We start from the raw sequence: 22,929 nt of genomic DNA on the forward strand, positions 1-22,929 counted from the left end.
CTGGCTAGCTGTTTGGCTGGCTGTCTTGCTTGCTGGTTGGCTGTATGGATGGTTGGTTGGCTGTATGGTTGGTTGGTTGCTTACTTGGTTGGTGTCTGTCTGACTGGCTGGTTAGTTGGTTAGTTAGCTGTCTGTCTGGCTAACTGTCTGGCTGTTTGGCCGACTCTCTGGTTGGTTGGTTGGTTGGTTAGTTAGCTGTCTGGCTGGCTAGCTGGCTGGCTGTTTGGCCGACTCTCTGGTTGGTTGGTTGGTTGGTTAGTTAGCTGTCTGGCTGGCTAGCTGGCTGGCTGTTTGGCCGTCTGTCTGGTTGGTTAGTTAGCTGTCTGGCTGTTTGGCCGTCTGTCTGTCTGCTGTTCCCATGGGCTGTGTTAATGAGCTGGAGGGAGGACCAGAGCGGCTGCTTCTTCTTTGTCCTCTTGCCTCTGTTTACCCAGAGGCACTTTCACCGGGGAAGAAAAGGGCTTCCGTAACCGCGGTAACCTGGGGGCAGCGGCAGAGTGCGGCGGCGGGCCGGCAACTCCGCTGACACAGATCTCTATGGCAACGGGCCAGGCGGGGAGGGGGTCAGCGGACAACAAAGAGAGAACGCGCAGGTCAGAGGTCGGGCCCGTTACCGGCGAAGCCGCGCGCAAACCCCGGACATCGTCGCGTCACGCTCGACGCCACCACGACGTCAACTATCTGACCGCGTCCAGCGGAATAACTGAACTCCCGACTTCATGTATTATGTGGGAAACATAGAGACTTTGTTTGACCCTTTCTGAAGGAGGCTGCTTGTGGAATGCGCTGGGACACAAATAAAGATCGACATGAGAACTCTGGGTAGAGGACATGAAAGTCCACAAAGGCCCAAATCATCCCAACCAATCTCTGAGAACAATCACACGCTGGGCGTGTCCCGCTGCCCAAAAACCTCCAGCACCACAACACAACTCACACACACGCAATCGCCCTCACACACACACACACACACACACACACACACTGACACACACACAAAAAGAGCTTAATCTAAAAGGACCTCTACTATTATGAGCTATAAAAGATTGTTTCTTTTCAGGATCTAAACCACTCTGACATTCTCTAAGCCAAGCGTGGGAGGCGTCAGGAATCCCACGGGACGGACGGCAGTTTAAGACTTGTTTTCTGTTTAATGTCCTGAACTCCTCCGACTACTAAAATGTCTCACACCAACAACCGCTGTGCATAAGGTCTCGCTCAATGACTCAGTGCTTTCTCTTTCACTCACTCACTCACTTTAAATTGGTGACAAACTATTTACAGTGTTTGGGTGTGTGTGTTTTTTGTGTGTGTGTATGTGTGTGTCTGTGCGTGCATGTGTCTGTGTCTGTGTGTGTGTGTGTGTCTGTGTGTGTGTGTGTCTGTGTCTGTGTGTGTGCGTGTGCGTCTGTGTGTGTATGTGTGTGTGTGTGAGAGAGAGAGAGAGTCCAGAGAATTTGACCTCCCCACCTTACTTTGTTCATTGTTCCTGGCCCACTATCAGACTCTTCCAGTACTGAGGGCCAAATCATACACACACAAATACACACACACTGACCCCACTGCAGTCGCACAATCACACAGCAGACATTCATTATAGATGGAGACCAGGGCCTATTTCTGTGCATTGTTTCAATTTCCTGACAACAACAACAGCCCTATTCTGAGCACCGCGGCTAACTTGATCCAAAAAGGATGATTTTGAGAATAAAATGGCGGAGGAGAAACAAAACCTTGTTTAGAATCAAAACAGGAAATCCACGTGACAAGGTTACAACCTACCATGCTCTGTCCTGTAGGTTCCGTACGAGGGCATGCTGGGAGACGGAGTTTGCCTCAGGTGAGTGAACTCCACCATGTTTTTCACTGCGAAGAGAAAAGTAAAAGTAAATATTACACATCTACAATTCTTCGGTTCATACTTGTATGTATCGTTGTCCATGAATAACCATATGATACATTGAATGTAGACACACACACACACACACACACAGACTTTGGAAAAGACAGTCCTACAGATGTGGGGGCGGGGTCTCTTACCGTAAGGCGTTGGGGGGGAGATGGGGAAGGCGGGAGTGGGAGGAGTGATGTCACTGCCCGCCTCCACCCCACTGTCCATGTCCAGACCCTGAACCCGGTAGTCCACGCTGTCACTCCTGTAGAGCATACCATGCTGCAACACACACACGCGCACGCACACACACACACGCACACACACACGCGCACACACACACACCAAACGATATGAGACGGCGAAAACTCGACGTCGACGCTATCGAATGTAACGGAAACGAGCTAGACAGGAACACGGCAGTTATGAATCCAGCCAATGGCGGGGCAGGTCACACGCGACGCTTCGGTTACCTGGGAAGGCGGCACGCAGGGGCTGTACGTCCGTGAGCTCCGGTACTCCTCGGCCACGCCCACGGCCACGCCCCAGCCCGAGCCGCAGTAGCCCGGGTGGTCCGTGACCTCGCTCCCCTGTCGACTGAGGGTGCGCATGGCGCCCGCTCTCACGTCACCGCACTGGACAGCTGCGCACACACACACACGGACACACACACAGCAGGTTGAGAGGGTCGTTCCGTGTGAAAACGTGTACGATAACACACGGCTAAACCAGTCAGGTACTGGAAGAGAAGAAGCACGGTTAGTAGGTCTCATCTCATGACGTTTCACATTCATTCTATCAATGGAGGAAGTGAAATGAACTCTTGAGATTACTGCTATTAACCCCAATTATATCCATGTTTATCTAGTTGTGGGAGGGCAGCTGAGGAATGCTGGCCGGTGTGTGTGTGTGTGTGTGTGGGAGGGGGGGTAGCAGTGTTGTGACAGTCTCCGACTGGCCAGGAGGGTGACGGGGGCAGGAGTGGCACTCGGCACTGGGGTGCTAATTTGAGCCCCCCCCCCCCCCCCCCCCCCCAAAGAGCAGAGCCATTCCAGACCTGAGGAATGCTAATGGTGTAGAGGTGTTAATGCAGAGGATTATTATAGCACACACACACACACACACACACACACAGAGAGAGCTGAGGAGGGGCGCGAAAGGAGGCGTCTCGGAGAGTTCATCTCATTGAGGGGATTGTCGACGTCTGCGCCGTCACTGTGTGCCGTGTGCTACTGTTAATGACCCCGGGTGTCACCTCTCTCTCTCCCTCTCTCTCTCTCTCTCTCTCCCTGTCCTCTTCCAGGACTGACCCCCCACTCTCCTAAACACAACAGCCCCGCCCACAGCGTCTCTGCTGCGTGTGGCGAGTGTGTCTCTGATGCTCGCGATGGCGTCTGCTGTAAGCAGGTGGGGCCCCCCAGGGGCCTCTCGGAGCCAGCAGCTGCACTCGGAGAGGGAGAGGGAGGTAAGGTTGTTATTCCTCCTGTCTATCTTTCTTTCTCCCCCCCGTACCATCCCTCCATCGCTATTTCCCAGCCCCAGGGCACCCTATTGAGTTGTCTGACACGACGCAAAATGATATACCAACACCATGTCCTCCTCTCTCTACCTCTCCTCTCTCTCTCTCTCTCTCTCTCTCTATCTCTCTCTCTCTCTCTCTCTTCACCTGCTGGGAAAAAGATGTTCTGGCAAGAGTGGAGGATTCATTGCCTTGAATACAATCTGAAACAAGAGAAATTTTAATCAAATACATACTGTACAGTGACTGAAAAAAGAGTGAATGAATACAAACGAGTCATGCGCTCTTGGGGATTGGACCAACTCAAATATAGCCTGGGGCCATGCAACAAAAAACCATCGCAGTTCCAGCGTGCAACTTCATACAGCTATGATGAATCATTAGGTACCTGAAATGACTCCAAATCACGGCTAGAAGAATAGCCGAGCACTAGATCATTTCTCATACTGTCAAACCCACTTCCACAGAGTCACACCCAAATCCAACTCAAAACAAGGTTTCTGATGCCTTGACAGAACTAGCCTCGGTCAACAGTGAGCGGAATACTTCATGTTTGTTTTGGTGCCGTGCGCTGGCTCCAGGTTATGGGCGTTCAGCGGCGTGTGGTTGATGTGCACAGACAGGCACAGCTCTCGCCAGTGGGACAGAAAACCCTTCCCCTCAGGGCACACTTGTTCCTCTCCTGGAAATTCCTCGGCCCAGCCCGCACTCCTCTCCTCAACTCTCCCCTCCTCTCCTCTCCACTCCTCTCCTCTCCCCTCCTCTCCTCTCCCCTACACTCCTCTCCTCAACTCTCCCCTCCTCTCCCCTACACTCCTCTCCTCTTCCCTACACTCCTCTCCCCTACACTCCTCTCTTCAACTCTCCCCTCCTCTCCTCTCCTCTCCTCCTCAACTCTCTCCTCCTCTCCTCTCCCCTACACTCTTCTCCTCTCTCCTCTCCCCTACACTCCTCTCTTCTCCTCTCCTCTCCCCTACACTCCTCTCCTCAACTCTCCCCTCCTCTCCTCTCCCCTACACTCCTCTCCTCTTCTCCTCTCCCCTACACTCCTCTCCTCAACTCTCCCCTACACTCCTCTCCTCTCCACTCCCCTACACTCCTCTCCTCAACTCTCCCCTACACTCCTCTCCTCCTCTCCTCTCCTCAACTCTCCCCTACACTCCTCTCCTCAACTCTCCCCTACAATCCTCTCCACTCATCTCCTCTCCCTTCCTCTCCTCTCCCCTACACTCCTCTCCTCAACTCTCCCCTACACTCCTCTCCTCTTCTCCTCTCCTCTCCTCAACTCTCCCCTCCTCTCCTCTCCCCTACACTCCTCTTCTCCTCTCCCCTACACTCCTCTCCTCAACTCTCCCTTCCTCTCCTCTCCCCTACACTCCTCTTCTCCTCTCCCCTACACTCCTCTCCTCAACTCTCCCTTCCTCTCCTCTCCCCTACACTCCTCTTCTCCTCTCCCCTACACTCCTCTCCTCAACTCTCCCCTCCCCTCCTCTCCTCTCCCCTACACTCCTCTCCTCAACTCTCCCTTCCTCTCCTCTCCTCAACTCTCCTCTCCCCTCTTCGCCTCTCCCCTCCTCTCCTCACAGCCTCCGTGACAGGAAGTATTTTATCTCCTCTCCCCTCTTCTCCCCTCCCTTCCTCTCCCCTCCTCTCCTCCCCTCCCCTCCTCTCCCCTCCTCTCTCCCCTCCCCTCCTCTCCTCTCTCCCGTGCCCTGCCGTAGTCCCAGTATGTATCTGACTGACTGTGATTCACACATTGCTGATCTGTTCTCTCCCTCTTTTTTCCTCACCCCTCTTGCGTGCTCATTCTCTTTCACTATCTCTCTTGCTCTCTCTCTCTCTCATTCGCATCACTTTTGCTTTCTCTCCCGCTCTCTCTCTGTATCTCTCTTTCTCTCTCCCTCTCTCTTTCTGTCTTTCTGTCTGTCTCCCTCTCTCTCTCTCTCTCCCTGTCTCTCTATGTCTCTTTCTCTCTCTCCCTGGCTCCCTCTTCTCTGCTCAGCTCCAGGTGAAAACAAAATGGCGGACCACAGTGCTGTGAGAGAACACTGGCCGTCCTTAAACACACATTTCTAAGTTCATACACAGGGACAGGAAGTAATTATCTACGAACCATTTTTTGTTGAATCTAAGTACTAACCAGGCTCCCCCAACAGTAACATAAAAGGCTATGAATCACAGCCGCCATGACATTATTGCTTAAGAAATATAAATAGCAAGCAATAAAATCAAGCCTCACCACTATGTATCAACAATATGAGAAAATAAAAGAGAGATTGTGAAATGTGCTGACTCATATCAAAACAAGTACGAGGGGTCATGGTCTCTAGCTGGCGGGAGGCTTACAGTCCCCGATTGCCAATGAACATTCCTCGGATTCTTTGTGCTCAAGAGTTTCGAAACCAAGCCGTGTCCTTGAACAAGGGCATGATATCTGTATTGACCAACAACATCCAGCAGGCGATATCTTTGGCTCCTGCGCTATTATACTGTATATATCCCAAGGAAATGAGGCATGATCTTCCTGGCACATCAGTCAGAGATGAATCAAGTCCCTCAAGGATATAACCTGTTTTTTACCAAGCAGCGTTGTAACTTAATCTGATTTTCCCTGCTCTGTTGGCTCTAAGAGGAAAGCCATGCTGGGATTCAATATCCTTTAGTCGTTTACTCATTCTGACTGTTAACCGTTAGACTGGCAAAGCAGCTGAAGCTTTTATATCAAACCAAATAGACGGTAATTTCTCAATTTATAAACAAGGAGTTGTTTTACAAATGAGCCTTAAGAAGGAATGGAGGAAAGACAAAGACAAAGTAAGAATCTTCCAGAGACATTCCATGGCCATGTTGATGACGGCTCTCTCTCTCTCTCTCTCTCTCTCAAACACACGCATATGCATACACAGTCTCTCTCTCTCTCTCTCTCTCTCTCTCTCTCTATCTCCCTCTCTCTCAAACACACACACGCACACACATACAGTCTCTCTCTCTCTCTCTCTCTCTCTCTTTCTGTTTTCGCTCTGATCCCTCAGTCAGATAGCTGTAGACAGACAAGCCTGGACGGAACCCTCTGCCTCAGAAACACGCCGAAAGCATCTGAAACGTCTGGTTGCGGCGCTGCTTTTCCACCCCGGCTCGAGAGAGAGAGAGGGTGAGAGAGGGTGAGAGAGTGAGAGTGAGTGTGAGAGTGAGAGAGAGAGAGAGTGAGAGAGAGAGAGAGAGAGAGAGGGTGCGTTTCGTTAGGAGTTAACTCTGTACTGCCAGAGAGCGGAGAAGAGCTGACGTCGACAAACACCCGTGATCAAAACCCCAGTTGTGAGTTCTTTCACCGATGTCATCGTACTGTAGTGAGCGAAGAGTCAATTACATGTAACGGCTATGCAAATGAACGCATAATTACACATAGTAGTCCCGTTAGACCCGCCACCACCTCTAGGGCTACGTTCACCGTCACCATCCATCGCACCGCACCGTACCGCACACCCACACACCACCACCACACGCCACCACCACACGCCACCGCCACCGCCATACCCCGTGCCCGCCGCCCCGCCTTACCTGTCTGCTGCGCGCTAGCGGCCGCGCTGTTCTCCGCCAGCCGGCGGCCCACCCCGTTGGGGGCGGAGCCGTTGACCCGCGCCCCGCCGATGCCGGCGCCGATGCCCCTCCTGACCGACTCGGAGCGCGTGGGCACCGGCACGAACGTGGGGTCCAGGTCCATGATCAGCTGGTTGAGCTGGTCGATGGAGTTGTCGATGTCCGTCGTCAGCGAGTTGAACTCCTCGTCGCGCTTGCTGTTGTTGTTGTTGTGGACGAGCGTCGTCGTGGCCGCGGCGACGGGCGGCTCGGCGCTATAGCCCCGGGTCGCGACCTGCGGCTCCGGGAGCAGAGCCGGCTTGGTCAGGGTCGCCCCGCCCCCCGACTTGTCCCTCGGGTACCCGTGCCCGTCGCCGCCCCCCGTCTCTTCCTCCTCCTCGTCTTCCTCGGGCCGATAGGCGTACTGCTGGGCCGCCACCATCTGCTGCTGCCTCACCCAGGTCTGGGTGGAGTAGCTGCCCTGCCGGTAGACCTGCTGCTTGGGCGCGGCGATGGCGCCGACGCTCGCCGGAGACGAGGAAGCCACCGAGGCGCTCCTGCCCGCCAGGCAGCCTCTCCGGGCCGCCGCGTAGGCCCGCTCGTACTCGTCCGCGGCGGCGGCAGTGGCCGGCTGATGCTGGAGGAGGTGGTGAGCGGCGTGGGGCGGCGGCGCCGGCTGCTGGGGCTCCTCCCCCCCCGGGCCGCCGAAGCCGTCCGACAGCAGGGAGTTCTGGCTGCTCTTGTGGCAGGAGGACGACAGCGTGCCCAGGCTGTCGGCGCTGCGCAGGTCGTGGTGGTGTCCCCCGGACATCAGCACCTCGTCGTCCAGGATGTCCGTCTCACGCTCCCGGGGCCCCCGGCCGGGGTCGCCGTTGGCGTGCACCTGGGCCGGGACGAGCCGCTGCTGGGCGCCGCCGCCGGGCCCGTGGTCCGCCATCTCCTCCAGGGAGGGGTCCTCCAGCCCGAAGCCGCTCAGGAGGCGCTTCAGCTGGGCCTTCTCCTGCCGGCTGGGCCCCTGGTTGGGCTTGGCGACGGCGGAGGTGGTGGAGGAGAGGGTGGCGTTGGCCGTGGCGGTTGGAGGCCGCTCGGTCCAGAGGGAGGTGCTGGAGAGGCCCGAGTCGCTGCTGGCGGACAGGGCGTGGTCGCTGTGGTCGGGGCTGGAGGTGGTGGAGGCAGCGCGGGGCCCTCTACCCGGCGTGGAGGCTCCTCCGTTGGGGCTCCTCTTGACGGTCCCCGGGGCTCTGTCCAGGAGCGGGCCCCGAGAGCGAGGCGCTGTGGATGACAAGAGACGCAGCGCCTCAAACGGTCAGCTGGTATGGGCACACACACACACGCACACACACACACACGCACACACACACGGACGGTACAGCACCACAGACACAGTTTCCCAGTCTCTGTCACGCTCGGTCAGCTGGTATGGGTACACACGCACACACACACACACACACACGGACGCTACAGCACCACAGACACAGTTTCCCGGTCTCCATCACGCTCGCTGGTGTGTGTTCTTCTCACGAACATGGACACACAGACAGTTCCGCTCTCTCTCTCTCTCGACACAAAAACACAAACGCACAGAGTCACGCCTCCGGACAGAACAAACCACGGAAAAACACAGATAAACACAGATAAACACAGACCACAAGACATTCTTGCCCGTTGACACAGTCGCCGAGCTGCAGTAGCCTCTCACTTATAATGAGAGAGAGATAATGACTAGACAGCTGCTACTTGCATGTGCACCGTCAGCAGAACGAACTACACGAGCACAGATCTTGAAGGGCGCTCCTTGACAACTGTCGAATATCAAAGAAATATATTGTTCATCCTTTATATATACTATACATCCAACTGTATAGCAGAAGAATAGGAGTTGCAAGGTAGAAACGACTGACTCACTCGAACCGTAGTCAACCGGGAGTTCGTACTCCTCTGACGGTTAAAGGGTTAAAAGTCAGTCACGCGCCGACTACCTGTGGAGCGCTTCTACCTGTGTGTGCGTGCGTGTGTGTTCGTGCGGCGGACAGCGGTGTTCCGCGGGTTCGGGTTATACCGGAGGTGGTGCATTGTGGGCCATCTGTTTGCCGGTCCCGGGGGGTGTCCAGCGTTTGACCTGAACATTCCCCATCCCTCTGTGACTCCCCCCCACGGCTGCCCAAACTGGCCCCTGACCCCCCCAGATGTCTAACCCCCCCCCCGGCTTTCCAGACCCAGAATCCTCCACAATAGTACCGACACAGGTCAACACGGAGGCGCAGCCGAATCCATCACTGCTCCAGTGACTTAGAAAGACGGAGAGAAAAATGTTGTTTTATCGGCCGTGAGGTGGACTGGCCGCCTGCCGCCCACTGCTCCGAGCGGTCGTGTAAAAAAAAAAAAAAAGTGCTGTTTTCGTTGCCTCGCTCCTCCGGAACAAAAGAAAGAGGCAACATGACCCCTGAGCTCCTGAACATGACCCCTGTGCTCCTCTCTCAGTCCGACGTGTTAAGTACTGGCCTTTCAGTCAGGCCAGTGCTGGAGCATTCAAATACCAGAGACACGCATGATAAAAGTACCCCCCCGCCCAACACCCAACCAAACTCCAATGCTGATTGCCACTCAATGTCTCCCTCTCTCTCTCTCTCTCACACACACACACAGACACACACACAAACTCTCTCACACACACACACACAGCGCGCTGCTGGAACTCACATCCGGCCTTCGCGCGGTCACTCCTCAGGTCTCCGCTGGCGCCAGGGTCAGATCTCCCAGGAGCGCTCCGACAAATCCCTCTCACAACATTCCTGCTGGCAAGGTGCTAGCGCTTCTGAAGACAGATGTCTACCCTCCTCCTACTCTCTCTCTCTCTCCCTCTGTCACGCTCCTACCTCTCTGCATTCTCTCCCCTCCCCCTCCCTAGTCCCCCCCCCCCACACACACACTGCCCCCCTGCCTCCTCCAAGGAAGAATGCAGCCCCAGGTCTAACCTTCTCTTTCACAGTCGGCCAGGTAATACGTGCATAACAGCACAAAAGACATGCAGATGAGGGGGAGTGGACATTGGGGGGGGGGGGGGCAGTGCTTAGCAGAGAGTGGTCAAGGGTCAGAACAAGCCAAACTTAATGGGTCTGGCTCCGGTCCAGTTCTCTCTCTCTCTATCTGTACTGGGAAGGTGAGGTGTGTGTGTGTGTGTGTGTGGGGGGGGGGGTGGTCCCTGAGTTCTCCAAATATGGGCAGGGGAATGTAAACAAGTTGGGCGGGGCCAAGGGGCGTGGGGGGCGGGCCCCGGGGGCGAGCTGTAACCCGACCTCTCACCCCGTATCTGGGGACTACCCTGCCAGGAGGGACGAGAGAGAAAGAGAGAGAGAGAGAGAGAGGAGAGAGAGAGAGAGAGAAAGAGAGAGAGAGAGAGGGAGAGAGGGAGAGAGGGAGAGAGAAAGAGAGAGAGGAGGCACTGGGAGGATCGCGGATGAAAACAACATTCCTCCAGCTGCAGACTCTTTCACACCGTAAAGAGACACTTTTTAATTAGACCGATCCCGCCTTGTAGTTGGGAGCACTTCGGCGTTTTTCTGTAACCGGCTGCTTCTCTCTCACCCTCGTGTATCATGAAATTACATGCCTGCCGTCGGCGAGAGGAGCATCAGCATAGAAACAGATGTGCCCTTACCTCAATGATGGGGTTCAGCCATTGTTTCAACTGTTTAGGCACACTGGCATGGCTCGAGTCCATCAATGGTTAACCAGGAATGTTTTCGTGCCGTGAACTGTACCGTGGGCCAATTTAATCCAACCCAAACATATATATATATATATAGATATCCCTTATCAAATGTATCCCTTATCAAACGTCCTCTGGTATCCTAACCATCTCCCCAGTATTAGTGCGCTGAGGTCGACGGCGTGGCCGGTTTGACCGCTCTGGGCCGCGCCTCTGAGGCGACCGGCTCGCCGGCCCCGGCCATTAGCGCCCCTGGCAACGGTCCCAGACCGCCGGCGCCTCAGTCAGCGGCTTAATGACCATCATCATCATCATCATCATCGTCGTCGGCGTCATCCTCACTTCCACCGGCCGTGGTTTCGGAGGGGGGGGGGCTTCCGCTCCGAACCAGACGCCACCCCCCCCCCCATCCCCCCTTGGGAAAACATTCCCAATTAATCCGACAGGACCGCCCCGCATGGCTCTGCTGTGACTCACTGGGGGAGCCGGCTTGAACAGGAGAGAGCGGGCGAGAGAGATAGGAAGAAAGAGGGAGAGAGGAGGAGAAAGAGACAGATAGAGAGAAAGAGGGGAGGAAAGAGAGATGGGGAGGGAGGGGGAGAGAGAGATGGGGAAGATAGGGAGACAGAGAGGGAGAAAGGAAAGAGAGAGGGAGAGGTTAAAAGAGAGAGAGAAAGAGAGGGGGTGGGGGGGTTCCGCACGCCAAAATCATACAGAAGGAACTCTCGTGTCCCAAAGCAAACACACCGCCTCTCTCACACTGGGGAACCATCGAGCTGTTTGCCAGAGGAACCGGGAGGATTTTTTTTAAAGGAGCCCCCCGGACTGAAATGATGTTGTCTTTTCACATACATAGCACCACAGTGATAAGCTGCCCCTAGACTTCCTCCCTCATACTGGGCCCTGACTGACAGCTCTTCAGAGGGGGGTTAGAGGGGGGGGGTCCAGGCGCTGGTTGTGGACTGGTAAGTAGCTGCAGAATTCCAGCCCGGCTGGTCGTCTGTCCTCCCCGGGTTTAGTGTTTACACGAGAACACACGAGGGGTAAACACTCTGCAGGAATGTTCCGGAGAAGAAAGGAAACCTGTCTTTTTTTTTTGTGGGGGGGGGGGGGGGGGGGTTCCTCGGATACATTCTTTGTTTTCAATGTTTGTTCTTTCATAATGCGCCTCGAGGCTCGCGTTCCAGCGCTTCAAATGAGTTGCTATTTGCGATTGTCTAGTGATGAAAAATACAACTCGTTTTCTGGCTCATTAAACGCGTTCTGTGGACTTTTCCTTGTAAAAGCTGCATTGTGTGACACGACTGGGTGGAGGTACGTGTTTTAATGCCGCCGCGCCGGTCTATTCCGGGAGGTCGTTGTGGATTCCGCGGCTGAGTGGAAAGATTTGGGAGAGCACCGACCGCAGCCAGAACGGGACGCCCTGACAACGTGTGTGTGTGCCTGTGTGTGGGTTGGTAGCACACCCATTCATCTGATACAAAGAAAAACAACTGAAATCACTGGGGGGGGAATTTCCCGATCGCTCCTTGACCCCGTGCGCAACAGCCCCCCCCCCCCCCCCCCCATCCGTCAGAGAACGACCAGCAACAAGGCCCCGCCCATCACACTCATCCCTATGGCAACACGGTGCGGGTTTGGTAAACCAAGTTCAATGGCGTTTTCCTCGCCATAGACGGCTCCCTAGAACTACAGCTTTACCTCTTATGAGTAATGAGTCCCATGTTGCCGCCTAAAACCAGGCCAGTGTGTGTGTGTGTGTGTGTGTGTGTGTGTGTGTGTGTGTGTGTGTGTGGCGCGCGCGTGTGGGAGTGTGTTAATGTAATCAAGATGCACTCCTTTAATGATACAGAGCCAGGTTGTCATGCTCTGCAATGCAGTACTCACAGAAATGGGAGCAAGATTAAGAGAGAGAGGGATGGAGGGAGGGGAGGGAGAGAAAGAGAGAGGGAGGGAGGGAGAGAGAGGAGGGAGATAGAGAGAGAGGCAGAGAGAGGGAGAGAGAGAGATAGAGAGAGGCAGAGAGAGGGAGAGAGAGAGAAAGAGAGAGAGGGAGAGAGAAAGAGAGGCAGAGAGAGAGAGAAAGAGAGGGAGAGAGAGAGAAAGTGAGAGGGAGAGAGAGAGAGAGAGACATTGAGTCTCTTTCTCAATGTCAGGGGAAGCCCCCAAAACACAAACAACCTTCTTTTCTTCCTTCATTCATAAAACAGGTACTCTTTACGAGGTGTGGGCGGTGAGGACGTCTGCGTTGTCATGGCAGACAGGAAGCCATACCTTCTCCGTCGCAGATGTTGTGGTATGAGTCCCACCGGGTAAGAGGGTCCGCAGTGTTGTAGTCCACGCTCACATCGGATCCGTTCTGCCAGCGCTCTGCACCTGGTCCAATCACACAAGCCGCCCTGACGTTATACGATGCAGATGATAGGGCGTTGAGGGGAGCGCCGTCGAACGGCGGCGTCCATTTTAGCGGCCCCAGACAGTGATTTGTGGCGACTGCACTGTATTTTCATCATACCACCGAGAGTTAAAGGAAGGTCACATTTTATGGATTAGGAGTGAGACAGAAACACACACACACACACACACAAAACACACACACACATAAAACACACGCACACACACACACACACACACACACATACACACACAAAACACACACACACACCACCCTCCTGTGGGGCTCTGGGGCAGGACATGCTGTGCTGCTTTAGCTCTCTGTCAGCACACACTTCACACTACACTTCCCCTCCGCAGAATTCCACATCCCCGTCTCAGCAGGGGGTCCGGGGGGGGGATGACTGGTGATCAACATGTGTGTGGCTCTCAAATTCCCTCCCCCCCCCCCCTCTCTGCTAGTAACACTTTAAGGAGGTGAGAAGCTAGAAAAATACCTGGGATCTTCTCCGGGCCCTCGGAGAACACCAGTTCCACTTTCCCGTAATCTGGAAATCTGGGATCTGGAACGTCAACACACAGCAGCGGCGTGAGCGTGGCGGACTGATGAATGACGCTGCTTTGTGACTGGGATTCGCCCGCTAAAACCCCACGCATTACGCATTATCCAAAACAGACCGCCGGGGTTTCAAGCCGGCCGTGTAACGTGCCAAGTCCAAATGAGGTTCAGACGGCGGCGCGTCGCACAATGAAACACAGTGTAGCCGCTGACGCAAAGCCTGGCACGCTCGGCTCCGTGTCCGGCAGCGTGCGGTTAGAGGCGTGTCCGTTCTCTACCTTTGTTGGCGCTCTCCATGTCCTCCTTCTCGAACATCAGGTTGAAGCCCTGCACGGCTCCCGTGTGGAACTGCAGCCGGAAGATGACCTCGCGTTCTGCGCCGGCTTCACTCTTATTGTAACATTTCACCTGAGAGGGACAGAGACGGGGACAGAGACGGGGACAGGCGGTCACGGGTGTCCAAGTTTACAGTCGGCAATGTGAATATTGGCTGTTGACGTATTCGTTTTATTCGGCACCCGTTCACAATACCATTTGCTAGACTTAAAGTCATTTAAAGTGTGTTTATAAACGCATTCAGACACAAAACGTGAATTTGATCAGGATATCTGAGTCCGTTTTGTGGTCCCTACCATGATGTCTCCTTTCAGTAGCTGGGCGGGTTCCAGAGTGATGCATATCCTGTCTCTGTGTCCTGGACCAATGTGGCTGTGAGTCAGAGGGACAGACAGCCAATCAGAGATTACAACCAGTCACAGATATTCATAGAAGACAGCCCACATACAGAATAATAGCAAATCAGCCTCAGGGGGAGAACTGGCATAATATGCCATGATTTGTCATAGTGAAAATTGAAAACAAACTGCTTTAGAACATGTGCTAAAATGTCTTACTAGATCCCTGAGGAGTAAACAGCTTGCATCCCCTGGTAGACTTTCAGATAAGGGCGGCAAACTGAAAGAAAATCACAAATCATCAAATTACATAATTACACCATGAATTCCACAATGGTTGGTTGTAACTTCGCCCAAAAGTCATTAAACCTTACGCTTACTGCAAAAAAAACGGCATAAAACTGTCACCGGAGCTGTGGGCTGTACTGTTGTGTCCATCTTTCTTAGGGGGATTGGATATCAGCTGCTGTAGCTCGTTCTTCCATGTGAGGAAGCCCTTTGATGTCATATTGAAATGCGTGAAAGCATTATTTTATGTGGAAACATGGGCGTGTGTTCCCTTGGGTTTACGGCAAGACAGTGAAGTAGGCCTCTTTCCAAATGTTTATGTGCATGTTTATGTGTGTGTGTGTGTGTGTGTGCGGCGCATCTTTATGTGCAGGCTCACCATATTGCATGTTAGATAGGCCTGTAGGGGCTCTATTACTATTTGTATTGCTATTTTGACTTTATTGCTATTTTAAGTGTCCTTATTTCATTCGTTTTCTCCTCCCTGCAGTAGAGAGACATGAATGCATGACCAGACTCAAAGAGGGCCGATAGTCGGTGACAATATTAGGTAGGTAGGTAGGTAGATAGGTATGTAGACAGGTAGGTGGATAGGGAGGTAGGTATGGAGGTAGGTAGGTAGGTAGGTAGGTAGGTAGGTAGGTAGGTAGGTAGGTAGGTAGGTAGGTAGGTAGGTAGGTAGGTAGGTAGGTAGGTAGGTGGGTAGGTAGGTGGGTGGATAGGGAGGTAGGTAGGTAGATGGGTAGGTAGGTGGGTGGGTAGGTAGGTAGGTAGGTAGGTAGGTGGGTAGGTAGGTGGGTAGGTAGGTATATAGGTTGGTAGATAGGTAGGTGGGTAGGTAGGTAGGTGGGTAGGTAGGAATGGAGGTAGGTAGGTAGGTAGGTAGGTAGGAATGGAGGTAGGTGGGTAGGTAGGTAGATAGATAGGTAGATAGGTAGATAGATAGGTTGGTAGATAGGTAGGTGGGTGGGTAGGTGGGTAGGTAGGTAGATAGATAGGTAAGAGTAGGTAAGAATGGAGGTAGGTAGGTAAGAATGGAGGTAGGTAGGTAGGTAGGTGGGTGGGTAGGTAGGAATTGAGGTAGTTAGGTAGGGACCGTAGTACTTTATTGGCTCCTGAGGGGGAAACGACACCATACCTCCGGAAGTGTGGAAGTTCGGGATGCCGTGGAGAACGATGCAGTGCAGGAACAAGGGGGAGGCGTTGATCTTCATGGAACCACTAAGGAGGCTGTTGAGGATCCACACGTACCTGAGAAGACGGGAGAACAGAGGAGAACCTTCACCACGTCCACGCGTTCAGCCCCAAACCCTCCCCAACGAAGTCACAGCAGTCCCCGCCGACAGCGTGGCGCCAACGGTGCCAACAATGGCGACTGTTTGCCGCGGCCGCGTGTGGAAATAGGAGAGTCCTTCTGAGGAAGGCTTCGAGCCGGCGTCTGTGTACTCGGGGACTGTGGTGATTGTGTGCGGACGACCTACAGAGTTGAGTCATGGTGACTCAGTGTGATGCGGGAGGATAAGGTGACACCCAGCCCACCTCGGGCTCCCATTCTGCTGCTATTACAGCAACAATGGCGGAGTTATCACAGGCCCTTTTCTATGGAAATTAACCAGCATCGCCGAGGCACGCAACGCCATGTGTTTTGTGTTGGCTCAGCCCTGGGCAGGGCAGCAGGGGGGCGGGGCGGTGAGCGGAGGGCCAGGAAAGGACAAATCCCTCGTTTTTCTCCGTCGTTGCTTTCCATTCGCCTGGTCGCATGTTACGAACGCGTTACGTGAACGTCGGGGGAACGTCGCGTTCGCGTCGGGGGTTCTGACCTTTTCTGAGAGGGCGTCATCAACGCGGAGACCTTGTCGTCGTAGTACTTCCGCATGGCGAAGCGGTCCAGGGCCTGGTCAGCGCTACGGGGAGACGGATAATATGTGTTAAGGCTTGGAGGCGCTAACCCAACAAAAACAAGCAGCCCATGCAATCTTAAGCTTAGGAGTTTGTATATCTGTGTCTGATTGAAGGGAAAGGAGTTGGCTCTCACACAGACACAGACACAAACACATACCCACGAACACACACACACACACACACACACACACAGAGTGGACACGAGAGAAAGTAAGCAGAGACAAGGGATTCCAGCAGAGAGGAAGACAATGCCATCCCTATATAAACACAGCGAGCTGGGGGGGGGGAGGGATGTGTACACAGCACTGCTATTCCAACGGGACCAAAACCAACAGACATTGGTGTCTTCGCTAGAGGTCTCTCTAGTCAGTCCTCTCTTCCTCTTTCACCCCCCCCCCCCCCCTCTCATCCCCCCCCCCACCCTTCCTCCTCTAGCCCCTCCCCTCTCTCTCCCTCCACCCCCCCCCCCGTCTCCGGACCAGCGCTGTGACCTCTGACCCTCCGTCTAACGTTCCGTCCCGGCAAGACCGGAGGAGGGGACCGCGGTCGGCCCGTCTTGGCCGGTGTGTGCTCACATCACACAGGGTGTGTGTTTGTGTGTGTGTGCAGAACGGATCTCCGTAAGCGCATTAGACCGGGCGCAAACACGCATGGGGCAGTTCCCACCCCCCACCCCAACCACTTTCGCGCCGCAGACGTCTACCGCTGGGCTTCACTTTAGAGATTAGGAGGGCTTCAGCTGCTCTGCGTCTCGCTGTTCGTCAAGGACAAACACCAGTGTCTTCCAGCTTTGATTTCCAGTTCGTATATCCGATTTAGAGAGGAAGCTCTTTTTACATACTTGAATTCATGTTCATTCGAGGAAAGTGACGGTCACCGTTTACCGGCGATTGCGGTCGATGACTAGTGGTATGCAAATGTATCTGTCGACTCATGAAATTCACTAAGAGTGATTCACAGAATGCTTTGGCTTTGGTTTGGACATCCATCCGCGTGCCATAACAGTCCTTTGACTCGCTCCCCTGAGTCACTGCGAGCTTAAGAGATAAGGGCTTAGTCGTCCGACAGTGGTTAGACAGTGAGATAGCCTCCGGTCAGCGTGTCATGTCTAAAGCGATGTTGATGCTAGGCTAGACGCCCGGGCGGCAGGCAGACCCGCAGAACGGCGCTTGTTTGGGTTATTCTCACGGTCCAACAACTTACCTGGCTGATATGTCGGTGAAATGCACAAAGGATGAGATGACGACTCCGATCCTGCCCTTCCCACCCTGGGAAAGAGAAGCAGATGAGAGAGGCGCCGGATGAGCTGCGGTTCGGGACGTTCGGAAGTCCGATTAGGACGTAGCCTCTAGGGGTGTAACAATATATCGTGCCACAATATATCGCGATACAGAAATGTCGCAATACATATCGTCAAGGTGAAAACAATATTGTGATATGTTTATTGTATATCAGTGAACTCTAGCTACACAACGCTGGTAACAAACACGTCTTTTGTCTCTAGGCCTATCCATGATATTACAACAGTTAAGCTCTAAATTCACAAAGTGTAGTGGAGTAGAAATGTGGAGAAATGCACTATTGGTGTGAACAGCAGCACTACTGCAACACTTCACACCTGCCCTTAGTGTATCGTATCGTATTGTTATCGGCAACCCAATATCGTGTATCGTATCGTGAGATTAGTGTATCGTTACACCCCTAGTAGCCACGGAGGCCGGACTCGACATGTGATCTGCGGGTCTGATGTTCGTTATCGAATGCGTCCGCTAGCGGGCGCCGCCTGCCTCACCCTGCAGTGGATGACCACCACGTGGAGGGGGTCAGCGTTGAGCCAGCCCTCCATCGCCTTGCAGATGGTGCAGATCTTGTCCAAGGGAGGGGCATGCAAGTCAGGCCAGCCTGTGTCCAGCGTCTGCGAACACACACACGGGCACGCACACACACACACGCACGCACTTTAAGATGTGTGTCTACAGGGCAACCTACTGTCATCTGAGCACATAAATACACACACTCACACCAACACTTACATGGTGTCTACATGGGATGTGGTATATTGTACTCTTTATACATGAACACACAGGCGCGCACACACACACACACACACACACACTCACAACCAGCAATATCTATTCTGTCCTCTCAACACATTCTACCAATACCAAGATTATCTACTGACACAGCTGATCAGGAGGATATCTAAGAAAACAATGTGGTCAGTGAAATGTACTGATTCATGACTCCCCACTAGCATGCTGTTCTATGTACTCTCACATTTCTACTTCTAAAGGCAATCCTTTCATTCTGTTAAAAGCAGGGTTATGTTTATGTTACACATACCTTGGGGTTCATTTTCGAGAGATCATGTCTTTTTTCCGACAGATTGATAATCTAGAAAGGGAGTAAAAAAACAACAACATTGGATTACATCCTGGCTAATCATTTCTATTTTCATCAAAAAAACGGCCCTGCAGGTTGTTGCTTTGGAGGAGAAACAGAGTGAAAGACTAAGGCTCGACGGCCACTGACCAGGTAGTTGTCGGCGTGTTTGGACTTGAGCATGCGCGTGACGTCCTTCAGGTTGTGCAGGTAGATCTCCTCGGAGCACGCCCGGGGGAAGGACACGGCGATGATGCGCTCCGTCACGTACGTCAGGTCAAGTTCGTATCCCTCCTCCATCCTCCAGGCCGGGGTCTTCCTGTCGGGGGCGCACGCACAGGGGAGAGACGCCTCAGGACCAGGACACAGGCCTCTAACGTCCAACCAACCAACCACATTCACCGTATGCTAGTGATGTCACGCATGTCAATATTTGGTGGGCAAAGTCCGTAGAATCAGACGTTGTGTCTAACTGATAACCTTTAAAAGCATGACTCCAATCCTATATATGTATTGGCAAACAAAATCCCTTTTGTTTACTCAGTATCCAGCTGCCCTACAGAAGTCAGTACTGATCTCTTAGAACTGAAGCCTACTGTAAACCCTAAAACACTGTACAATACAGAGGACTTTGTGAGAAATTCACTGGTCTGTTCATTTGAAAGGTGATTCCTGTGAAAACAGTCGTTGTAAAGGGATAATCCACGTGTCAGAAAGACACGGTGAAACAAACAAAACAAACATCTTTCCGAGAAATCCGGCTGGAACCAGTTGTCTGCATGGTGCTGTAAATCCCTGAAACATGGCGTGTGCCTATGACCTCATGGCCATGAACTTCCTGTGTAGCTGTGCTGTGGGGAAGCCTGCCTCGACACACACACAGAGGCACGCATGCACGCACACACACGCAACCACACGCACACCCACTCCCACACGCACACACACTCCCACACACACACGCATATCTCTTATCTATCCATCTGTGATCTGGTGTTCTGTCTTGTCTGTCAGCTGGAGAACAGGAAGTGAATGAATCCAAACGAGGGACTGCCCGTGTCCCACACAAAGAATTCCTCCAGAAACTGGAATCTAAACCAAAGTTTAGGAGTTTTTTAACAAACGTGTTATTAAATACTGTGAAATCTTAAATACTGTGACTTCACAAAATGTAACAACTCTCTCTCTGTCTAACACACACATAATATGTTAAGGCCTCAATGCGCTAACCCAACAAAAACAAGCAGCCCAGACAATCTTAAGATTAGGAGTTTGTATATCTGTGGCTGATTGAAAGGAAAGGAGTTGGCTCTTACACAGACACACACACGCACACACACACACACACTTTAGCAAAGGCGGTGAAATTCCATTCCTACTCCTACTCCAGTCACCTGATTGTTTGTTGTGATTAACTATTAAAGAGCCTGGCAGGTCCAGGAGAACGTGTGTGTTAATGAAGTCTGAAGTGACTGCAGGCTAAAATCAAACACGCTGAAAGGCTCCAGAAAGGGGGCCGTAAAGCAGGGGCCGTGCTCCCAGGGTTTAAACCAGCCCTCAGAGCGGAATGAAAGGGGCTATGTGTGTGAAGGGGTCATCACCAGGGGAAACGGACTGGGGGGTAATCGGCTGTGTTCGCGAAAGAGAGAGAGTGTGTGTGTTTTGAGAGAGAGAGGGAGAGAGAGAGAAAGAGAGAGGGAGACAGAAAGAGAGTGAGACATTGAGGGAGTTTGTGTGTGTGTGTGTGTGTGTGTGTGTTTGTGTGTGTGTGTGTGTTTGTGTGTGCGTGCGTGTGTATGTGTGGAGGGTCCTCTGGGACTAATGCTGGGGTTAGTCCATTTCCCACGAGGGCTGGAGAAAAAACTGACGACTAATGAGAAATTAATGAACAGGTCGGCCGAGACTTGAGGCCCTGTGAGCTCTTTCAGACGGGCAGGTTTGAAGAGGAAAGGTACAGCATGGTACCCAGCCAGCCCAAAACCTCTACATGACCCTGAGGATGTTCATGAAACCTTGTTGAGTAAAGTAACAACAAACAATACGGTTAAGGACTTGTCTTTGATATTTAGCGCTGGCTAAGGTATTTGACTAAATCAATGCAGCGCTCTTCTATGAGACCGATTCAACAAAGGATGAATATGTTGATCTTTTCCCTGCATTTTTATGACTGGAGAAGCTGATTCAAGTTCTACCCTTAAACGCTGGATAGCGTTATCCATATAAATCATTCAGACGTGTGCTATGTACAGAGCAGGCCCTTTCCATCTAAGACCTCTCTTTTCTGCCTCTCATCACTCAGACTAACCAGAGCGACATGCCCCGGCACGCACTCAACATAATTGCTGTCTAATTTGCGCCGGGCGCTTTTGTTCCTGGTTAGGGGCACGGCGTTGGTCCACAAAGCCAGCGCAACCAGCAGTGCCAAACATCTCTCTAAGCCAGAGCCCACCCATGGTACTGGGAGAGGGGTGAGCGGTCTTGGTGGAGGTGCTGGAGAGTGGGGGCTTGCCAGATCCAGGGGGGGGGCAAGCAGAGACAGGTTTGCAGGGGGAGGTCAGGATGCAGGGGGATTAGGGTGTGTCTGTCTGGATCCCCCAGCTTTTACTCGGGACCCTGTGGTGTTGGCGTGGGGGCTGTGCTGCTGGGGCGCGTGGGTGCTGAGGACCTCGATGATTTTAAATGGCTTCCTTTCCGTTTTTCCACCATAAACTGATGGCTGGTGAGAGTATAGTGTGAGAAGAGTGATTCAGATCATTAAATCAAGGAGCCATTTGACAGTGTTGGGAAGCAGCCCTGTTCTCTCCAGGTAGCCACGCCCACTTCGTGGAATCTTCCACTGCGCAGCCACTGGGGTGAAAGCAGCCAGACTGTTTAAGTCCTATCAAACGGCTATAAATCACCCAGCCTCTAGGCTAGAGTTCCCTTAATGGTCAGCACCCAGGCCCTGGTACGTCGCCTGACCATGCGAACGATGACATAAATCTTGTTTTCATTCTCAAGCACATTGTGGTGAAAACGGCTGCCAAAATACTGGTCTGTCACAAGTAATAAAGTCATAGGAAGCTAGGACTGTTCCACAGCAGCAGAGTTGCCAATTACTCTTAAGTTTTGTTTGTGTGTTGTTAGACTGGTTGCTACATGTCGAAGGGTACTTTGGGCTACATTTTCCATAGGAGAGCCCACTGTGGTAATCCTTATGAAGACTGTTTTCATGCAGAGTGCTTTATTTTCAAGGATGGCGGATATGGGAGAAACGATGGTGAGAGTCTGGTTTACCAGGCTAGAGTGAGAATGCATCGGTCATGCTTTTAGTAGGAAAATGAATCACACATGAAGCAGCTTAAGGTGAGCGAAGCACATAATCTTTTAAAGACAGTGTCTGAAACCACACGACGGGGACAAAAGCTCTATCTGTGGTAGTAAAGTCTGACTGTTTATTTCAGCAGCTGGCCATCTTAGAAGTCTAATAATCTTTTCATTCTTTAATCGTTCATTCATTTACTTCGCTCCTGGCCAGCAACCGAAATTATAAGATACACGTGGCCAGAGGCATTCACTTGATAAAGAGAATACGTTTAAAAGAATGCAAGAAAATCCGCGTCCTCTCAAATAAAGTATACATAGACATAATAATATACATAGACATAGGCCTGTATAGTAGGCAGGTAGGCCTAGCCTATAGGGAACGTATCCTAAACAAGTTGTTCTAAACGTAGCCTACCTGCGAACATGTCCGAGGGAATGATGTCTATTGAACAGAGAATCCGCAGCTTGCAGGCGTGCTATATAGCACGTTCTTTAAAACCGCAATCACATTTCTATAAACCTTTCAACACACAAGGCTCATAAGGCTCAAAAATAACACGTGCTTTTATTCTAGTGAGAAAAGAAGCTTATCGTTATCCATCACAACTAGCCTACACTGTATTTCAGCTGGTGGCTTGCGTTTATGTCTAGCAGACAACAGTGAAGACTGGCGCCAAACAGCGCAGGCCTTTTCAAAATTAAAATCATTTTCAAAAGTTAAAGTCCCGTGGT

The 22,929-nt window shown here is 52.5% G+C and overlaps 1 protein-coding gene across 1 annotated transcript in view; it reads right to left on the reverse strand.

Moving 5' to 3' along the window:
• tns3 (tensin 3) overlaps nucleotides 1–22,929 on the reverse strand; it is a 35,523-nt gene that overhangs the window by 8,219 nt on the left and 4,375 nt on the right. Inside the window, exons 2-16 of the mRNA XM_084446650.1 lie at nucleotides 19,045–19,213; nucleotides 18,856–18,906; nucleotides 18,305–18,427; nucleotides 17,716–17,780; nucleotides 16,431–16,514; nucleotides 15,749–15,861; nucleotides 14,542–14,602; nucleotides 14,281–14,356; nucleotides 13,927–14,056; nucleotides 13,587–13,652; nucleotides 12,970–13,071; nucleotides 6,969–8,258; nucleotides 2,365–2,534; nucleotides 2,041–2,173; nucleotides 1,783–1,866 (exon numbers count right to left, since the gene is read on the reverse strand). Coding sequence (XP_084302776.1) covers nucleotides 1,783–1,866; nucleotides 2,041–2,173; nucleotides 2,365–2,534; nucleotides 6,969–8,258; nucleotides 12,970–13,071; nucleotides 13,587–13,652; nucleotides 13,927–14,056; nucleotides 14,281–14,356; nucleotides 14,542–14,602; nucleotides 15,749–15,861; nucleotides 16,431–16,514; nucleotides 17,716–17,780; nucleotides 18,305–18,427; nucleotides 18,856–18,906; nucleotides 19,045–19,194 — 2,698 coding nt within the window. The 5' untranslated portion in view covers nucleotides 19,195–19,213. The remainder of the gene's footprint in view (nucleotides 1–1,782; nucleotides 1,867–2,040; nucleotides 2,174–2,364; nucleotides 2,535–6,968; nucleotides 8,259–12,969; nucleotides 13,072–13,586; nucleotides 13,653–13,926; nucleotides 14,057–14,280; nucleotides 14,357–14,541; nucleotides 14,603–15,748; nucleotides 15,862–16,430; nucleotides 16,515–17,715; nucleotides 17,781–18,304; nucleotides 18,428–18,855; nucleotides 18,907–19,044; nucleotides 19,214–22,929) is intronic.

This window comes from Borostomias antarcticus, assembly GCF_949987555.1.
Source record: "Borostomias antarcticus genome assembly, chromosome: 12".
NCBI lineage: Eukaryota > Metazoa > Chordata > Actinopteri > Stomiiformes > Stomiidae > Borostomias > Borostomias antarcticus.